Source organism: Mus caroli, unplaced genomic scaffold (assembly GCF_978045245.1).
Source record: "Mus caroli unplaced genomic scaffold, Mus_caroli_1 scaffold_7, whole genome shotgun sequence".
Taxonomy (NCBI): Eukaryota; Metazoa; Chordata; class Mammalia; order Rodentia; family Muridae; genus Mus; species Mus caroli.
The window spans coordinates 12,408,853-12,429,949 of record NW_028227262.1 but is presented as its reverse complement, the minus strand read 5'-3'; the positions used below and the strand labels follow the sequence as shown (position 1 = coordinate 12,429,949).

Below are 21,097 nucleotides of genomic sequence, written 5' to 3'. Positions count from 1 at the left end.
GCTCTTCATTTGCATCTCATGCATATGTATCAGTCTCGCATATCTGCTTGCTTAAGCTGCAATTGCCTACCTCAGATTGCCTTGCTTTTGCACTATTGCTCTCCTCTTTTTAATGGGATGGAAGAAATTATGGCTTCCCCCCACCCACCCCCGAAACCACATCAATTTTCAAAGGCAGCTGAAGCTACATAGATGCGTCTGCACTGGAATTTTGGCTCCAAGGCCAGTACCACCTTGAAAAGTTGGCGAATTTCCCCAAACCCTTAGGTTGGAGAGAAACCAAGAATAACAAGGGAATAAAAGAGATGATTCACAATATTCTGCACTCATCTTAAAGTTAGTCCTCATCAGTTGCAACGGAAAAAAAATGTCAAGTTCTATTGGAAGCCACAAAAGCCTGACACTGAAGTACATAGCCAGTGCTTCAATGAATTCAGTGGCCAGCAGCTAAAAATAAAGGATAGCTGAATTTAATAATATACTACTACAATAGAATAAATAGAGAAACGTCCTTTTGACTTTTAAAGAAAGTTTGTGATTTAATTCAGTTTGTTTCCTGGTATTGCTTCTTCCACAAATGTATCTATCTTTCTGCCTCTTTCATGTTCTTTCCTCTCTGCCTCCATTATAAAAAGGATGAAAGCTATTTTTGCATGATACTGCAGCGACTCTTCTTAAGTGGAAAGTTTTCACAAGGAACTGATGGCTGGCAAAACTCTCATCTGCTTGCTCACCTGTTAACAACTACCTTGCTTTTCTTCCCCCAGGCTTCTTAAAGAGAAGCTTCTACTTACTCGGCCTGTTGCAGTTTGAGTATCTTTCTGTTACCCCTACATGCGCATGTGTTTGAACACTTGGAAGGTGGAGGAACCAACAGAAGAGCATCCCTGGACAATGGAGGAAGTGTGATGTCAGTGGGGGGCGGGCCATGAGGTCTTACAGTTCAACTCTACTTCCTGTTGGAGCTCTGCAGATTCCCAGAGCAGCTGACTCCTGCTGCCAAGACTTCCTGCCATGATTAAATTTAGTTCCTCAACCTGTAAGCCAAAATACGACCTTCCTCCCTGTCAGCACTTCTAGCCAGGTTTTTAGTCAACAGCAAAGAGAGAACATGCTAATACAGAGAGCTCTAGATTTACACGTGCTCTCTACGTAGAGAGTCTTATAACTTGAAAATATCCCTTGGGTGCCCTTGAGGTAGATAAAACAAAGACGCATTCTCATTCTCATGCTTTCTTGTCTGTTAGATGAGGAAGACACATACTTCTTTGTCAAAGCAGAAGTCTGTTTTTCCTAGTCCCACTCGGATGTCTGCAGACGACTTCCTTCTAACCATTAACTACAGGAGTTATCAATGCACCTCATTTCTTGCAACACTTGGAAGGAAGCAACTTGTGGTGGCTCACATCTTTAATCCCAGCACTCCTCAGGCTGAGGCAGGGGTATCTTTAGGGATCTTAAGGATCTTAAGGAAAAGTTCAAGGTCAATATGGTCTACATAGTGAGTTCCAGGACAGCCAGGGCTATGACCAGTGTCTTAGTCAGGGTTTCTATTCCTGCACAAATATCATGACCAAGAAGCAAGTTGGGAAGGAAAGGGTTTATTGAGTTTACACTTCCATGCTGCTGTTCATCACCAAAGGAAGTCGGGATTGGAATTCAAGCAGGTTAGGAAGCAGGAGCTGATGCAGAGGACATGGAGTGATGTTACTTACTGTCTTGCTTCCCCTGGCTTGTTCAGTTTGCTCTTTTTTTGTTTGTTTGCTTGTTTGTTTGTTTGTTTGTTTTTTCAAGACAGGGTTTCTCTGTATAGCCCTGGCTGTCCTGGAACTCACTCTGTAGTCCAGGCCGGCCTTGAACTCAGAAATCCTCCTGCCTCTGCCTCCCAAGTGCTGGGACTAAAGGTGTGTGCCACCACCACCCGCGCAGTTTGCTCTCTTATAGAACCCAAGACTACCAGCCCAGGGATGGTATCACCTACAATGGGCCCTTCCTCTTTGATCACCAATTGAGAAAATGCCTTACAGCTGGATCTCATGGAGGCACTTCCCTGAAGCTCCTTTCTTTGTGATAGAAACTCCAGCCTGTGTCAAGTTGGCACACAAAACCAGCCAGGGATCTTGTCTCAAAAAAAAAAAAACAGTGGTATACATACACTCTTTGCAAGTTCCTGTAAGTTCTTACATAGGAAAAGGAAACATAACCTGACCTTTCCTCTCCCCTAACTAATGTTTCTAGAAATTATCACTATATTATATATTCTACACCTGTACTCCCAAATCCATTACAACATTATCCACAATTACCAGGATATTAAACCACCAAACTAGCTAACCATCATAAGCAATTAAAGCCAAGACAGTTAATTTACATAACAGAAGACTAGCATGAGGGAGCCCTGTCTTCCAACAACCTTGAGGGCCAGAGATTCTATGGCACTGAGGAAGAACAGTCAGACACAGAAGGACAAAGGCCACACTATCTAATCTTCAAGGAAAACATTAAAAAGCCAAACTCATACACAGAAACAGAGAACCGAATGGCAGGTGCCAGGGGCCAGGGCAGGGGCGTCGATGGGGAAACGGAAGTGCTGAGCAAAGGGCACAGCGTTTGATTTATTCGGGAGACAAAAGTTCTCGTGGTAAACAGCCTACCACGGTGACTCTAATAATTTATCATTTACTTATACATACGTTAATTATGTATAACTCAAAATATCTGAAAGACAATTGTACCTGTTCTCATCCAAAACCAATGATGAATGTTTGAAGAATTAAGGGCTGGGAAATGGAGCTAGGGGTACATCGCTTGCTCTGTGAAGATGAAGCCCAAAGCCAGAGTCCCTTGCATTCGTATGTAAATTTCAAGTGTGGCTGCAAATACTTGCAATCCCTGCCCCCAGGGGTGGGCAAGTGCAGTGACAGGGCATCCTGGGCAGTCCACTAGACAATCAGACCCTGTCTCAAAAACGAAGAAGGAGGCTGAAGGCACAGTTCAGTGATTAAGCTCAGGTCCTGTGCTGAGTTTGCAGAGGACCTAAGTTCAGTTCCCATCACCCACACCAGGTGGTTCACAACTCTAAATCTAGGGATCTGATGCCCTCTTCTGGCCTCCACAGCACTAATGTAGCCAAACGGGCTATCAACTCATTAAATTTTCCTCAGCCATACAAACAGGTAAAACATATGTTAATATTTTCTTCATGCATTTCAAATAATGAAGCACACAAAAGAATGAAAAGATTATGAGAGACTCACACACCCTCCAGTCCTCTACGTCTTTCTCCTCTCCTAAGTACTTTGCAAAGAGTGTTCGAGAGTCATCCGGTACCACAAAGCTAGAAAGACAAAGAATCAGACTGGTGCAGGCATACAGAACCTTCCAAGTCCAAGGAGACTGGCCTGACCGCACACAGGATTCACCGGAAGTCTGGTCATGGTGAACACCTATATTGGAAAGTGGCTCCGTGTGTGCACCAAAGTCACTTCTAAACTCAGCACCACTGAGCTGGGGATGTGACTCATTGGTAGAGTCTGTGCCTCACACGTACCAAGTTCTGGCTTTCATTCTCAACACTGTCCAAAACTCTGGGCTTGGAGTAACATGCTTGAGAGGTGGAGGCCAGGTGACTAGGAGTTCAAGGTCATCCTGAGCTAGAAAACGAACATGAAGCCAGCCTGAGCTAGAATAGACCATATATCCAAAAATAAAATTAATAAAATAAAATAAAATAAAATAGAAATAAAAGTTGTTGCTGTATTATTAGAGCGAAAAGTGGCAGACAAGAACAACAAGAAGAGAAATAACCTTGTGCCAAGGGATAGAAACATCGCACGCTTGTTTTCATTTGGCAGGCAGTTCAGAAATCTGAGTGTACAAATTTAAGCTTGCATGGCTGAGTGCATCAGCTGGTTTTTGAATTAGAGGATAGCATTACTCAATCAACTAGACTAGCCCTTTCAAGAAACACTGTTTGCGATGGTGGGCAGAGGGCTTTGCTTCTGAAATGCGGGTGTCAACTGTGAAGCTAAATTTAAATTTTCAGTTGTTTTTCTATCAACCCTTCCCACACTTGCTACAATCTGAATAACAGTGGCTCTAGGAGGCATTTGATATAATGTGTCTCTGATGTCTTCTGGGCTTTGGCAGGTTTTTTTTTTTTTTTTTTTTTTTTGCCTTAATTACTTGGAGCCTGTCAAAATATAGACTAGACAGAGGCACTCTGGAGGGTGTGTGGGTACCACATTATCCGTGCTATACCATTGGTTACTGAAGGAAAATGTCCACTTTGCATGGGCAGAAGACTGAAAAGGCTGGGAAACCATGAGCTACACTTTGTCACACCCCCACTGTGCTCAGCATGCTGCCCCTCAGCCAGCAAGCTCACTGGAAGACAGGTCTGCGAGGTGAAATTAGACTGGACAGAGTCCACGCCCTACATCAGGCCTGTGTGTGCTTCCATATACATTGTGTGTTATTGGTCCACCCTGGTAATTAGTTCAGTTTTAAACGTGTCCTTGCTGATACATCCACGGTCAGCCTGTCAACTAGAAAGATTCTTTTTTTTTTTTTTTGAACCTAGAAGACCTATCACTTGGGGTTAGAAAGTCCTCTACTGAATACCAGCAGCGCTTTCAAAAGGAAGAGTGTCAGTGTATTGGTGGCAATCATATATTTCTGGTTATTTTCCCATGATTTAATATAAAGCCATTAAGTATCATTATAGCTATCAGTGGCCAAGCTGTAATTGACATGAATAAGACTTTGGGACTTGTGGGCGATCTCTCTCTCTCTCCCCACACACACCTGTTTCTTCCATTACAGCTCTGCTTGTGTACACACAAAAGCATGCATGCATGAGTATGAGTGTGTGTGTGTGTGTGTGTGTGTGTGTGTGTGTGTGTTGATATTGCTGAGTAAGGATATAGGTTTCTGTTATATAAGCCTTTTGATTTTCAGTGAAAAGCAAACAAAATACCCAGTAGAATATGTTTATTTTGATTTAATTTATTCACCAGGGAACTTAGAGATCTAGAGCATCCCTGAAGCATCCTGATAACATGAGCTAACACATGCACATCTGCCACGTGCCATGCCACCATGATCGGCACTAAAAGACTTGCATGCACTAACTCGCTCAGGGTTGACAACCAACACGGGTGCTGTGGTGTTCCCTGCAGCTTAAAGAACCGAGAAGTGACTTGCCTCACATTGCCAAGTTCACAGAGCAAAGATGGGGGTTGGAAGCCTATCATCACAGCACACGCCCCGAGCTCAAGACTTAGAATGATATGAACCTCTAGTAGGATGCAGGCACACACCCAGATACTGGTGCATCAGTGGCGGAGTGACAGCACGGGGGTGAAGTAAGGCTGAAGCCCCTCGAATAATCCAGGTCATGACATATCAGAGGGGCTGGGGCTCTAGACAAATCTCACAGGCCTCCACTCCCTGTGAGGCATGCCAGTGGCCCAGAGAAAGCTTAGATTACCTGGATCCGAGGGTGGAACAGGGCTAGGCTCTGGAGGCATCAGAGTAAGTCATGAACTGCAGGACCTTCCTGTATGTGCAATCTTAAAAGGCAAAAAGTTGGCCTAAGGAAATGGCTCAGCTGATTAAGTGCTTGTATGTAAATCACTTAATTTGATACTCAGAATGTGTGAGGGAGCGGGAGAGCCTGTCTTTTGTAATCCCAGCACTGGGGAGGTAGAAACAGGCAGATCCCTGAGGCCCACTAGCCAGCCAGCCTAACCAAAGGAGAAAACTGCAGACCAACGAGAGAAACTGTCTCAACAAACAAGGTGATTATTAATGGAAGATGTCAGAGGTTGGTCTCTGACCTCCACATACACAAACACACATGTGAATGAGCATGCTGGGGTGGTCGCACTCGAGCACTCACGCACACACATCCACCCCACCCTCACACAAACACACACACAGAGTGAGGAGGGGCAGGCGAAGGTTACTTATAAGACAAGTGCAGTCTTTAAGGCTGCAGGGTGGCTGTGTGGTGTCCCACCCAGGCAGAGACAAGGTAGCTACAGTTACACACCCCAGAGTAAACATGAGCTCAGTATTGCTACAGTGTGTTTTTAAAACTGACAGATCTATCTGTGGTGGTTTTGACTGAGCTGTGGAAAAGATCAGAATGGTCCTGTAGGCCTAAGTCCAGACTGCTGCCTTCTCAATGAGGGGTGTGGCTCAGGTCTCAAGGAAGCATTCAAGTGTTGAAACAGGAAAAACAGAGTCTACCTATAGAGAACACACAAGTCATGGGAGACACGGGTTGTCCGTTGTTATCATTTTCACCACGATGAGAAATGTGGGGGGAAGCTGAGCTAGAAGGACGGCCCCTTGGGAAAGTCACTTGCCACCAAGCTTGACACCATGAGTTCAACTCCCCACTCCCTCACTCTCTAGGGACCCATAGGGTGAAAGGAGAGAAATATTTCCCATAAGTACTCCTCTGGCCACTACAAATGTTCATTCATTCTTTCTCCCTTCCTTCCTCCCTCCCTCCCTCTCCTCCTCCTCCTCCTCCTCCTCCTCCTCCTCCTCCTCCTCCTTCTTCTTCTTCTCTCTCTCTCTCTCTCTCTCTCTCTCTCTCTCTCTCTCTCTCTCTCTCTCTCTCTCTCTGACACATCTGCAGGGAGGACAGAGAAATGGACCCAAGCAAGAAGGCTTATCTTTTTAACCATTAAGATTGAGGGTTGCTAAGGACCTCCCTGAGCAGTAAAAAAGCTAACATCCGCCAAAGTTCCCCTAGAGTGGGTGCCATCTTTCCCCTGGATGTGAAGAGTCACCCACAGGAAATACAAAGAATCTGGGCGTCGTCACACTGACGACCCCAAAAGACCCAAGGTCAGAGGCAAGCAGAGGACAGCTGGTTGAAGTCCACAGAAGGACCCAGAAAGCGAGGAGAGAGAGTAATGCCAGACTTGCGAGGAGATAACTTGGGAAGGAGGGATTGGTTATGCTGTTACGTGGTTACAAAGAAGTCTAAGAGGGCAGGGGATGGCAGGGTTGTTGACTCACTTTCTGGGGGACTGATGGGTACTGACCTGAGAGCAAAGTCAGCTTCTCTGGAATGGCTATGGTGGCAGGCTAGCATGTTTTTACACAACAGATGAGAAAAAAAGTTAAGACAGGAAACACAGCACCTGTGGTCATTCAACTTGAGAAAAGACCAAGATGGGGATGTGGACACAGGCAGGTAGGCTTGGGGGAGACCGGCCAGCTGGGAATGATAGGAACAGGAGCCTCAGTGATGGAAACTGGGGCACAGCTCAGGGTAGCAGAAAAGCCTGTATAGGAGGACTCAGTTCATGGAGAGGGGCATGGATGTCCATTCTCAGACCCAGTACTTCTTCCCCGAGGCTTCGTCTTTATGTCCATATTATTTTTATAAGTTTTAAAAAATTATTTGGGAGAGATGTATGTGTGTGCTCTGTGTGGGGTGTGAGCAGAGGCTCCAGTGGGATACTAGGTATTCTGTCTTCTCTCCATCTAATTTCCTTAAGAAAGGGTCACTGAGCCTGGAGCTAGGCAGGCTGTGAGCAAGCTCCAGCAATCCTACTCCATCCCCCATAGCTGAGACTTGGGGGTGAGCTAGCCACGCCCAGCCTGTTACACAGGCGCTGGGGATTCAGCTCAGGCCGAGAGTGCTTGAGCAGCAAGCAAGCTCTCCTATCGTTCCCCAGTCATCTCACAGGCCTTGTGTTCAGCTTTCCAAACCATGCAGAAGGGCTTGGAAGAACCCTTCCTCTTACTCCACCTGTTCGAATGTGGAAGGAAGAAGAAAGAAAAAAAAAAGAAACATAGATAGATAGATAGATAGATAGATAGATAGATAGATAGATAGCCAGACAAACTCCTCAGTCACATGAATTGAGCCACTGTTAGCCGCACAGGCACGGATTTCCCGCCCGCCTTCCCTCCTCTCCCCTCACACCCTTCTCTCCATCCCACGGATTCGGTTCCCTCCACTATAGACACGCCCTGGGGCAGTTTCCTCATTCTCCAGATCCTTCCACCAGCTACAGGCAGAGGGTTCTCACGCCATTGGGAAACACCTCGGGAGATTAAAGGGGAGGAGTTTGAGCATCTTCCGGTCCTGACCTGCTGGTTTCCTCTCTGCCAAAGGCAAGAACAGCTGAGGAGAAGCAAGTTGGCAGGAAAAGAGAGCTGAGAAAAACCAGAGACTAAGACTTACAGCATGGCAGATCATGACTGAGACTCAAAGCAGGAGACCAGAGAGAAGGAAGCTGGGCACAGAACTGGAAGGTGTGCGTGGTCGGATGTCTTTCTTTAAGAACCTATAGATTACCTGTGTGGAGATTAGCTAGTTTTATTTCCAGGTAGGTTTCTGTCTACCCACCAGAGTGGCATTCTTGTCCCTTTGTCCTTTGCTGACAGCCAAAAGCTCTGTGTGGTTTTGGTTCCTTCCCATAAAACACCACGTCCTCATCACTGGTCAAGTCTTATGGCATTAACATTTGGGTGGCGTCTCCTTTAGCACACACTTAATTGTAAGTATAAGGAGTAAGAGATGCCTTCAGTCTCTGTTGTGAAACTCTCTGCAGGAACCTAGGGCTAGGGCTGTTACTCAGGGATAGATTGATGGCCTAGCATGTACAAAGTTCCGGCTTCCACCCTCAAAGCACCGCCAAAGAGGAGGGTCCTAATGTATTGATCGCTAATTTAAATTCACTCTGGAGGATAGCTGTCTTGCTTGGGAGTTTACATTCCTACTTTTCAAGTGTCCTCATCCCACTATAGAAATGTTGGACAAGATATAATTCCATCCCTGGCGAAGATAGATCCATTCAACAAGCACATACTGGGATCCCCCCCCCCCAACATCTGCTTGAAAATCGACCATTTGCTGAGAACATCCAAACAAAATGAGATACATAACTGACCCCTTGAGATCCTCCATAGTAAAGGAAAGAATACAGGAAAAAATTAGGTGTTTTATGAAACTTCCACAATTTGATTTCTTCAGAGGTTGTTTATGGTTTATACAGTTCCCTGTTGTGTGTGTGATCAGCAAGTTTACTTTGTCACAAATCAGCAGAAGAATTCATGAGTTGGTTGTAAAAAGGCTTCCAGATACAGAGAACAGACAACAGATGGGACATCACACACACTGACTACATAACTCCCCCATCCCCAAAGCTGTGACAAACTCACCGGCCCTGCAAACACCACAAGAAGGTCCTTACCTGACTTGCCCACGCCTGCTCTTCCAAATATGGCCAGCTTGACCTCTGCGCTCTTAGCCATGGCTGGTAGTGAGAGTTTAATGTTCAGATTCCAGATGTGAGCAGATGGTTTTGATGGTGGCCTTTAGTTTCACTGTGTCATTGCCAATCAGAAGAGTTCACAATCCTTCAAAGGAAAGAGAGTTTGGAAATAAATCCATATCTTCTGAAACATCAGGAGTCTGCACACACACACATGTACACACACACACACACAGACACACACACACACACACACACACACACAGAGACACACACACATGCTACCTTTTGTCTTATCCTATCACTGTGGCAAAAACAAGGGAGAAAGGGCTTATTGTTGTTGGAAGTTCAAGATATAGTCCATCATGGCTGTCAAGAAGGCAGCACAGTAGCAGCATGAAGCAGTTGGTCCTGTCACATCTACAACCAGAAAACCTTACAGGATCAACGCAGGCCACTGTTCACCTCACACTGGGTGGGGCTTCCCATCTCAACTCTATCAAGAGAACCTCCCACAGGCCTGCTCGAAAATCCGTCTCCAGGTGATTTTCAGAATTCTATCAGGTTGATAATTACCACTGGCCTTCCACATCCCCAAGTGATGTATCTTCGGATTGGATTTTCACCACTGTCCAGAGAGAGGGCCATAGGAGTAACTCACTTAAACTACTTAACTAGTAAGTGAAGTTGGGACTTAAGAATTTAGATCTGGGGCCGGAGGGATGTTTCCATGCTTAAGCACAAATATTGCTCTTTCGGATGACCTGAGTTTGGTTCCCAGCACTCACATTACCCAAAGATCTCTTGTGGTCTCTGTAGGTACTGCATTCACAAGTACACACCTCCAAACACACATATGCATAACTAAAAATAAAATAAACCTTAAACAAAAGGAACTTAGAACCCTTTGGTTTTAATGCATGTATACACATAGTATCTCTTAAAAATGTTTCCTCTAATAAGTTTTTATGAATAAATTGTTTCTTGGTATAATTGATAATAAATGGTATGTGAATGAATGCATTTGTCACCTGTTTATAAATACTCAACATATAAATATACACAATGGGGAGAGGCTCTTGGAATCTCTTTATTGAACAATATGCATTGATATCAGTCAACTCTATTGGTACACAATCCAATTTTCTATGTCAAGGTTAAATTTCATCCCAGTTCACACTAGACCACAGGAAAAACTATGTAACAGATGCACACGGTTCAAAACAATACATAATATCCAATCATACCTCTATGATTTGCTGGGTATGATAACCTAGTACACAAAAGGTATGAGTTGTGCCCCACAGTTGGAGTCCCTTTTAAAGATGAACTCAGGCAAGCCTGATTACAACAGCACCCTCACACTGGAAGCACGGCATTGTCTACAACCCATGCTCATTGTATTCAGGATGCTCCTTAGCCGTGACTTCTGGAGTCTTTGTTGGCTGTATCGTATGCTGTGTAGGGAATTGAGTCTAAGGCCTCACTCCAAAGGCAGGCAAACATCTTGGCCACAGGTTACACTGTCAGCCCAACATCTGGGCTCTTAATACCAAGAAAATGTAAACTTGGAAAAGGCCTTTGGTGTGGGATCAATCAAAGCAATCTCCCAGCCAACGCAGAAAGCTTTTCCTCTGCCAGCCAACTAATCCGTGGCTGCTTGGTCACTTCCAGGTATTCAAGATAAGTTTATGTCCTCTGAACATAGTGTCTTTAGTAGGTAGCCTCTTCCAAAACTCCCTAAACTATTTATTATATTAGGCTATGGTGTGTCTGTCACTTGTACCTGTGATGTGCTGGCTCGGCTCTATAAAAACAAGTCCTTTCTTACGCTCAGATCTGGCTATGCAGCCTGGCAGCCCTTAGAATGCTACCCCATCCCAGGCTTCCACTTTCCTTGAAAAGTTGAAGCATTCTTTAGGGGCCACACAGCAACTGAGAAAACTTGCTTGAGGTCTTGACTGTCCCTTCCCCCTCTCACCATATGCACAGTTGTCCCCAGGCGCTCTCTGTTTTAATGACTAAAAACACGGAGTTCCCTTCTTCACAACTTGACATACAGCCTGACGAGCTGTCACAACAGAGCTCTGGATATGTTCACTGTGGTTGCCCCCTAGCACAGCCAACCATGGGAAGCCTCCCATCTTTCCCACGGGCTAAGGGACTCCTTCCATCAATGGCTGACATGAACTCCAAACCTCACTTTACATACATCAATTCAGTGGCACAGGAGTTCAGAGGTCACTCACTGTTCTAGTCTGTAAAGTTGTATTTGTGCCAGGCATGGTGACACACACCTATAATTCCACAATTTAGGAAGAGGTTCAGAAGCCACTCTCAGCTGCAAAGCCAACTTGAGGCCAGCCTGGGTTAAAGAAACTTTCTCAAAAAAATCAAAGCAGGGTAGGAGGTTAACCACAATCTGTTACCTAAATGTGCTAACTGGCCGGGTCTGAGCCAATGTTTGGGTATACAGCTTTTAAAGACAGCCCAAGAATGGGAAAGAGAAAACAGAACTCCCTCTGAATACATATCCCACAAAGACGAGTGGGCTTCTGTTTTCTCTCTGCTGTATCTGAGCCATTAACATGGGCCTCACACATTTTGGTGTGCAGGTTGCTAAGGTGTGGGTGCTCCTAAGGGAAGAAGAGGCAGGGGTTTAACATCTCCAGCAGAGAACGGCAACTTTGTAGTCAGTCTCAAACCAAGATCTTAAATGTCCTACCCCATTCTTCAGCTATAGATGAAGGAAGTCCTCCTTTAGGCGCGGCCCTGTAACCCTAGCATTCAGGAGGCAGGAGTCGGGTGGGGGGAATATTGAATTCAAGACCAGCTTAGGCTACCTCATGAGTTCCAGGCTAGTCCACCTATAAGCAGACAGTGGGTCAAAACAAAATTCCTCATTTGTCATTTTATATGTCTCCCTTCTATTTAAGGTTTGCATGTTGAATTTGCTTACTAGATTTTTAACTTACAAACAGCTGCTGGCTCTTTGAAACACAGAGCATGCTTGTGTACGGAGCATCTGTAGACAATAACTTGCCATTTCACGCAAAAGTAGCATTCCCATGCATCTAGAATCTGGGCTATAGTCTTCATTTAAAGTAAGCATCAAAGTATATATTTTTAAAGCCAAGTCAAATATTTCAACAACTCCCCTTGGCCTCCGAAGCTCATGGGTCTCACATAGGAGAAATTAATTATGTTAAAGTGTCCCCATTTGTGACGTCATAAAGATCCAGCTGCTTACTGTCAGCCGCCTAATATGTTTAGGGGGAAAGAAAGGGGGGGGGGCGATGCAATGCTGCCCTCTAAAGATGCCTTCACATTTTATTTCCACATGAAAATTTGACGGAAACCATCAACGTGTCAATTGTTGTCATAGTAACCTACAGGCAAGTTTCTGTTGAATTAACCAGAGACCTTCTATCCCTCAGATCTGAGGAAACTCATTGGTTCAAACACAGGAACTCTTCCTGCCATGGCCTGAAGTTCACTCTAGGAGCAGATTGCTTTTCCCGGAGGCAAAACCAAACAAGTTTCAAGCGTCCATCCTAAAATCACACCTAAATATTTAGGGGATGAGAGGCGTTGCTTTTCCGTATGCATGAAGTCATCAGAGGAAACATTAGGGTGAAGGAAAGACGTGTGTTGTTTTATTTGGTACTACTGACCAATTGTCGAATTCACTGACTCCCTCCACACTTAGGTGTATACTAACCAAAGAGGCTACCTGTGGGGACTCTGTTAGACCTATGACAATTGCGTTTCTCTTCATCCATCTGTTTATTTACTTATCAAAAGGTTTTGCTCCTGATAAATCATTTCCCAGACTGTGTTTATCAAGGTCAGAGTTTTCCACTTCCTCTTGAGGCGAGTGGGGGCATCTTTATAATTACATTTTAATGCTTTTATGGCCTTCTAAAAAAAAAAAAAAAAAAAAAAAAAAAGAAAGCAGAAAGCAAAGCACAGCTGTCCGAGACAGCAGTGAATCCAGTCTGATGGTGGTGGAGTGAGATCGCTTCTCTCTGGGTCAGACCTCTCCTTAAATCAAGATTTCTCAGTTTCTCTGCTAGGAATTTTCCTTCATCTTATCACAACGCAACAGCCACACCAAAGAGGTTGTGACTGTGCAAGCCCCCGGGCTAGCTCGATACCCTGAGATCAACAGGTCCTGCAGCCAGGAGCAAGCCCACAGTGGGCTGCATGTTCTGCAGCTCACAGGCTCCACATAAAGAGCAGATGTCCCCTAATTCGGAAGGACGCCTTCGGCGCAGGACGCGCTGTCAAGCCTGGTGGCTGGCGTTCACATCTCTCAGGGTGAACCCCAAAGTAGCCCTTAGGGAGGGACCCGGAGACCTGCGGGACTCACCCAGGGGCTGAGCCCTCAGGGGCTCGTACCCTGTCCTCAGGGAGCCACCTGGACACGTGCGTGTCACTCACCTGTTCACTGTCCAGGCCGGGGAGACAGCCGCGGTCCTCTCCAAGTTCGCAGTCTGGCCGCGGAGACTAGGAAGCTCTCCCACCCTGACCCACGCGGGCTACAGGAGGCGTTTGAGAGTTGGGGGGCCGCGATTGCGGCTGGGAGTCGCTGGGGCTGCGAGTGTGGTGCCCGGACGGGGTCTCTTCCCTCGCGCTCGCTCAGACTAGCAGCGCAGAGACTGCGGCAGGACGCGAGCTCCGGCCAGCCGCCGCTGCGCTCCGCCACCAAGATGCTGCAGTGAGGTGCCCGGGCGCCCCCTGCTGGACCAAGTCTGCTAGCCGAGCGCCTCACAACCCAGCCTAGCTCAGCGCCAGGCCTGCAGGCTTCAGCTAAGTCCTTTCTTGATTAAAAGGCATCACTTACGCAGTGTTCTCTACGCCTTTTTCCAAAGGATCTTGCTAATACGCCCTGGGAATGTGTTCAGTTATTTTCATGATATTCGAGAGGAAGCAGAGGATTTAAAAAAGATAGAAATAAACGGGTCCAAGACTAGTAAATGGCTGGGAGAAAATCCGGAAAGGATCGGAAACAAATATACTTCCAAAGATATAAACACCAAATTTAACCGAAATTCATATTTGTATATATGAGAAAGTCCCCGTTGTGCTCTGTTCCCTCTGGAAGACCAGCATTTATAAGATTTGCTTTGGCGTCAAACCCCATCCCGTTCAAACCTCAACAAAGATAATTAACATGCATGCTATGCTAAGCTAAGCAAGACCAGCTTACATCCCCCATCTCCTTTGATATTCACCTCCCTGGAGGTAAGCATGGCTACTGTAATTGCTGGTCTTTCGGAGGGAAAGGGGAGCTTCCGAGAGGTTAAAGGATTCCCAAAGACAATGGTGGGCATGAACAAAGCAACAGGAAATGTCTATGCCTTTCTCCTTTTTCATTCCAAAGCTGGGTTTTCTTACCAGGGTATCTGGTGACTCACTGAAAGCGAGGCTAGGCAACAGGAGCAGGCAGGGGCCCAGGGCGATAGGAATAATCAGTGGAGCCACTCTGATGGAAAAAAGTCTCTGCCCCGTGGAGACAGAGACTTGGCAGGCAGGGTGGATGAAGAGGTTCGACTTGTGAGAGCCACAGCGTGTGTCCTGATAACTCACCGAGAAAGCTTTAATACACCACATCCAGCATGAATTTCCAGGCACCCCCCCCCCCCCGCCGCCCCGACTTCCCGGGGACCCCAGATCTGACCTACAGTGACACTCCCTCCCACATGCCCCAGCACCCTGCCAGTATTGGGCTTGCTTTGCATTCTCTCAAGTTTCTCCTTGTTCTGCTAACCCTTGACATTCCAGGCGCTGGAAGAGTGGGGGAAGCGTACTGTGTGTGCACCCATGCTCTCCCCCTGTTGCAGGGCCTGCTGCACAATGATCAAACGGATGCAACAAGACCATTTGAGACATGATACATCTAAATTGTTTATCCACTGAACTTGGAAGAGCTATTTAGTGTGGACTTGAAGACATGGGTCCCATCCTTGAGAAACAGCGATTTCAGCATCTCGGAATACAAACGGTCTTCTTAGAGCCTACAGTAAGAAGACGAATTATACTTGTAGACAATGCAAAATTCTATAAAATTCAAATTGTGTGGAATTTTATAGCATTAATATCGTCAAGTTTCAACCCACCTTCTTTTCCTGTCATGCTTTGTAGAGCAGTACTTGATAAAAATGTCTATAAATATGATACATTTTAAATATATATTTACAGTATCTATGATTTATGTCTAATATAAAAATTAGAACATATATATAATGTATATAATGACATATACAATATATATGTATATACTTTTACAATGACTTAAGTTTGAGTTTCCATTATGCCTTTCCTATCCAATAGACCTCGCTGAAGAGCTCACTAGCCCACAAGCCAGGTTTCATGGGAGCAGCCTTTCTCATCTTGTCCCATTAGCTGTCTCTCCAAATCCTCTTGTATAGCCCTTATAAGCCAGTACTCCTCTCTCAATAAGGAAGGCATTAGTGTGCACTCCTGCAGTTTCTTTTGAAGTTTTTATTGGCCTACAAAAAAATAAGTTTCACTGTAGCATTTTTCAGACAATGTTTGTTGTTTCGTGCCCCCTTCCTTGTCCTCCCTCTGTTGAGCCCCCAACTGCTCTCTGCTTTCAAGTCGCAAACGACCTTTTGTGCCCAAACACCTCTCTGACCCCCTTTCATGATCATCTACAGAGTTTCATAGTCTGCAGCTACTCCCACTGTAAGACTCCCGGGAGCCTTATCTTACCAGGGACCCCCTGAGTGAACCACGTGGAGCTGGGATCAATGCAAAAAGCAAGAAGAATTTATTGTTCCAGTGCACTGGAGTCGTCCCAGACAGGAAGGAGCGGCAGTGACCTCCAGCACCCGTTGGGGAGTTTTTATATGGTTTCCAGGGGCAGAATCGAGCATTAGCAACTAGGTAGAATATGATTGGCGGAACAATGCACCCTTTAAACGGATTGATCTTTAGGGAATGAGGGGACGAGGACGTCCCTTGTCTGAAGGTGGACAACAGTCAGTCCTGAGGAATGGGTCCCCACCCCACCCGCAGGTTGGTTCTACTCTGTGCTCTGAGGAATGTGAATTCGCCTCTCCCTTCTGGAGGGGTCAGTGTTTCATGACCTTCCCAAAGTTCCTAAGCTGACCTTTCTCCACAACACCCTATGAATATTCTCACATCACGTGACTTTTAGGTGGTGGGACCCACACCTATGACTGTCAGGAGAGACAACCTGTGCTTCTTCATCTTTCTGAGACTTTCTATTACCTCAGAGGTAACCTTGACAATTACATCCACTTCCCCGCCAGTTTCTTAATTTCATCTTTCTTGACAGATGATTAAAATTCCACTGTGTATGTACACACATCTTTGAGACTCATTCTTCTGTAAATGGGTGTGTAGGCTGGTTCTAGTTCCTTGTCACTGTGGATAGAAGAGCAGTGGACACATGAGGTGTCTCTGCAGGTGTCACAGAGGAAAAAGGGACCTCACAGAGAGGTAGTGTCTTAGTCAGGGTTTCTATTCCTGCACAAACATCATGACCAAGAAGCAAGTTGGGGAGGAAAGGGTTTATTCAGCTTACACTTCCATACTGCTGTTCATCACCAAGGAAGTCAGGACTGGAACTCAAACAGGTCAGGGAGCAGGAGCTGATGCAGAGGCCATGAAGGGATGTTCTTTACTGGCTTGACTCCCCTGGCTTGCTCAGCCTGCTCTCTTATAGAACCAAGACTACCAGCCCAGAGATGGTCCCACCCACAAAGGGCCTTTCCCCCTTGATCACTAATTGAGAAAATGCCTTACAGTTGGATCTCATGGAGGCATTTTCTCAACTGAAGCTCCTTTCTCTGTGATAACTCCAGCTGTGTCAAGTTGACACAAAACTAGCCAGTACAGGTAGGAATGAAAACCTGGTGCAGATTGATTTCAGCAGACTTCAGGGGGTGTCAGGTCAGGCGATTCATTGTCAGCATATTTAAAACAATACAATTTGGGGAAAAAAAAGTTTCCAGGCAACAACCAGTCCAATTCCAGGGCACAATAAGGCTTATGGTGTGACTGACTGCTTAGAAACTCTTTTACAAAGTACATGTCACTACCAGGCCAGGCCCTGTAGCTAAAAGGCCTAGAATTTAGTGTGATCTCTGACTAGTAGCATGGAGGTCAGCCAGGCATAAAGTACATGTGACAGCTCCACTATGACAGATGCTGGTCTAGGGAAGGAAGAGTCTGGGATAACCATTCTGGGGAATTAGGATGAGTTCTGCCTCTGTAGCAAAGTGTGGTCTGCTTCCACACACAGAAAAGTCATCGGGTTGTTAAGAAAATCTACCCCAGCCTTCTGGGCAGGAAAAGAGGTATTTTATCTCTCCATTAAGAAGTCCTGTTTCCTCTTAATGTTGCTCTGTGAATACAAGAACCTCTGTACCCCTCAACAGCATGGATGTATAAATGTCACACCTGCAAGTCTGGACACACTGCACCAAGAAAGTCAAGGGCACCATTGGAGTCTCACATCTACTGTACTGTTCTAACCCTGGGTCTTATGCTCTATGGAATGCATCTTTCTCAAAAGCTGCAAATCCTCCCACTCTCCCTATGGCAGCTGCCTCACAGATCAGTCACAGCAGCAAATAGGGCTCCATTAGCCTGCCTGCTGGGTGTTCACACCCCTGGGGACAGGCTTTGTTACACACTCCCTGGCTTCCAAATTTAAGCTGAACTTCGAACTCACTGTTATTAGATGAAGAGACAGTACAAGCACAAACTACAGCTCAAGCTGAAACTGTGTGTGAAGCTGCTAAATACATTCATTATAAGTAATCAGCGCATGTGGCAAGATACAAAGAAGCAGAAACTCACCCCCCAAGAGCATAGTATCCAGAAATGGCCACTGTCACCACAAGGAACAAAAGTGATGCTCGCTCTCAGGACAGGTGACACAGAATGTTGTCTGACTGCAGGTTCGTTAGGTACCATCATACTGAAGTGACATTTTGTATTTAAGAAATACACAGCCAAGCCTATGATAAGCAACTGAATCAGATGCTGAGAAGGGGACTTTAGATGTTGACTCCTGTCACAAGCTTCCCAGTTCTTACAATTCCTCCAAAGACAAAATTAATTACATATCTTGGAGCTGACTTCATGGTGTCTGTGGTGGTTTGAATAAGCTTGGCTCATGGGAAATGGCACCACTAGGAGGTGTGGTCTTGGTGAAATGGGCTTGATCTTGTTGGAGGAACTGTGTCATTATATAGGCTGGCTTTGAGGTCCTGTGTTGAGGCTCTGCCCTATATGGAAGAGACCTTCCTCCTAGCTGCCCATGAGACAGTCTTCTCCTGGCTGCTTTTGGATCAAGAAGTAGAACTCTCAGCTCCTCCTGCACCATGTCTGCCTGGATGCCGGTGTCCTGCTTCCTGCCTTGATGATAATGGACTGAACCTCAGAAACTGTGAGCCAGCACCAATTAAATGTTGTCTTTTATGAGTTGCCTTGGTCATGGTGTCTCTTCCCAGCAGTGGAAACCCTGACTAAGCCAGTGTCCAAGCCAGTATCTGCTTCCTTCTATGTCAAATATCTTCTCGTTATTTAAGAGGAGGCGACCGGCTTTCTTACACACCCTCACCTCTCAAGATGATTATCGTTTGCATTTCATTCTCAAAGTCATTTAAATAAATATAGTTCTATATTTAAATGGAAGAAAATCATTTAGCAATTCTATTATCATTGTTTACCCAGAAGACCCCATGGCAACTTCCCACCCCCTACCCCACCCCACCCCCATCCCCGTGTATCTATCTGCCTCTTTGCCCGTGCTATATTAGCCCCCTTCGGCCTACACTGACCCTATCATCATCTTCCTTGTACAGTTGTGATGGCCAGTCTTGGTTCTCAACTTGGCTACACCTGGGATTAAGTAAAGCCCAAACGGTTGGGTTGGGCACACCCATGAGGCATTTTTTTTTCTTAGTCAAATCATTTGAAATAGGAAGACCCATTTTTTATTCGTTTTTTTTTTAATTAGATATTTTCTTTATTGACATTTCAAATGTCATCCCCTTTCCTAGTTTCCACTCCCAAAATTCCCTATCCACTTCCCCCTCCCCCTGCTCCCCAACCCACCCACTCCCATTCCTGGTCCTGGTATTCCCGTATATTGGGACATAGAACCTTCACAGAACCAAGGGCCTCTCCTCCCATTGATGCCCAACTAGGCCATCCTTTACTCTGGGCCACACCTTCTGCTGGCAGCCGGTAAAGGACATGAAAGAAGGAAGCTTGCCCTCTTTGCTTGCTTGTTTTTAGTGGCAACTCCATCCCTTCACTGGCATTATAGCCTTCTTCATAGGGATTCTGGTGTATACCAAAGACCAGCTGAGAGACTCAGCCTTGTGGACTGAACAGCTATGGGATTCTTGGACCTTCTGTTGGTAAATAGCCATTGTTGCAGTAGCTGAACCACAGCCTGTAAGCCATTCTAAAAATCTACACACACACACACACACACACACACACACACATTCATTCTGGTCCTATAGAGAACCCTGACTAATACAATAGTATATTTCATATTTATCATACGGGTTATTCTTTTTTTAATTAGAAATCATATTGACCCTGGGAATGTAGCTCATCTGGGAGAATGTTTATCCCTCTCTAAATACACTCACATTGGGAATTATGGCACCAGTGTACGATATCTGTGGGCACACAAACATTCATTCATAATGCACGTGCCAAATTTTACTACGCATAAACAAGGCACAAAAGACAAAACAGCAATAATGAAAAGCCAACCCTGACAGAAGCCGCTTGACTGATGATCTAGAGCTGGCGTGTAGAACAGCCTCTGAGTTGCAGGGTTGTTTGAGTACACGAAAGACAGTGGGAGAAATAAGGAACAAAAATCAGCAATGCCATAAAGCACAGTTCTCATGAATATGGCTCTCTCCACAAAGACATTGTGGTGGTTTCACTGAGGTGCCCTGTCCCTATACACCCAGGATCCTCGGTCTAGGGTACTGCTTGGGGTGGCTGAGAAGATGTGGCCTTGTGCAGGAAGTATGACACTGGAGTAGACCTAGTGTGTCACTCGGGGAGCAAGCTGATGGGGCAGGCTTGGTATGACACTAGGGGAACAGGGATGGGCTCTTTAGAGAGCTCTGCCCTGGCTCTCTGCTTCTTGCTTGTGGATGAAGGTGTGAGCCCTCGGCTTGCTGTTCTAGACACCATGCCTGCCTGCTGCCATGCTTCTCCTCATGATGGTGATAGACTCCTATCTCTATGAAGCTGCTATTCAAATAATCCCTTCCTTCTCTAAGTCTCCTCACCCAGGGTGTTTTATCACAGCGGTAGGAAAACAACTGATACAGAATGGAGGCAATGCAAAGGGCCACGCAAAAACCTTATAAATATAAATATTAATTTATAAATATAGATATATAAATATAAGTGTAGTACCTTAAATTAAGAGCACATCTGATAAGTTTAACTGTGAAATACATGATTAAAAGAAAGAAGGGATGAAATGAAATAAATTCTATCCTCATACATAAAGTTACTAGAAATAAATTCAAATTTAAAAAGAAGAAAGAACTAGTAAGCTCAAAGATGTGATATCAGAAAATATCTGGAAGGAACACTGAAGGCAAGTAAGGATTGGAAGAAGCTGAACTTTATGAGCCGTGTGGGCATGATGCTGGAGTCTAGCACAAACACTATCATACTCAGAGAAGAACTGAGAGGCAGAACAGGAGCGAACTGAGGAAATGGGGACAGGAAGGAGCTTTGCAAACGCTTGCACATCTACTGAGAACTGGGCATGCTCCAGGACAAGAATCTCAAATGAACAC

At 45.5% G+C, this 21,097-nt stretch overlaps 1 protein-coding gene across 2 annotated transcripts in view; it reads right to left on the bottom strand.

Moving 5' to 3' along the window:
- The window catches only part of Rerg (RAS like estrogen regulated growth inhibitor), a 105,527-nt gene extending 91,456 nt beyond the window's left edge, over positions 1 to 14,071 (bottom strand). Inside the window, exons 1-2 of one of the 2 annotated variants that reach the window (XM_021164841.2) lie at positions 13,692 to 14,071; positions 9,228 to 9,393 (exon numbers count right to left, since the gene is read on the bottom strand). In XM_021164841.2, the coding sequence (XP_021020500.1) occupies positions 9,228 to 9,288 (61 nt within the window). In that variant the 5' untranslated portion in view covers positions 9,289 to 9,393; positions 13,692 to 14,071. Of the gene's footprint in view, positions 1 to 9,227; positions 9,394 to 12,223; positions 12,323 to 13,691 lie in introns of those variants that run through there. The other variant, XM_021164842.2, reaches the window with a different exon arrangement.
- Positions 14,072 to 21,097: the final 7,026 nt, after the last annotated feature.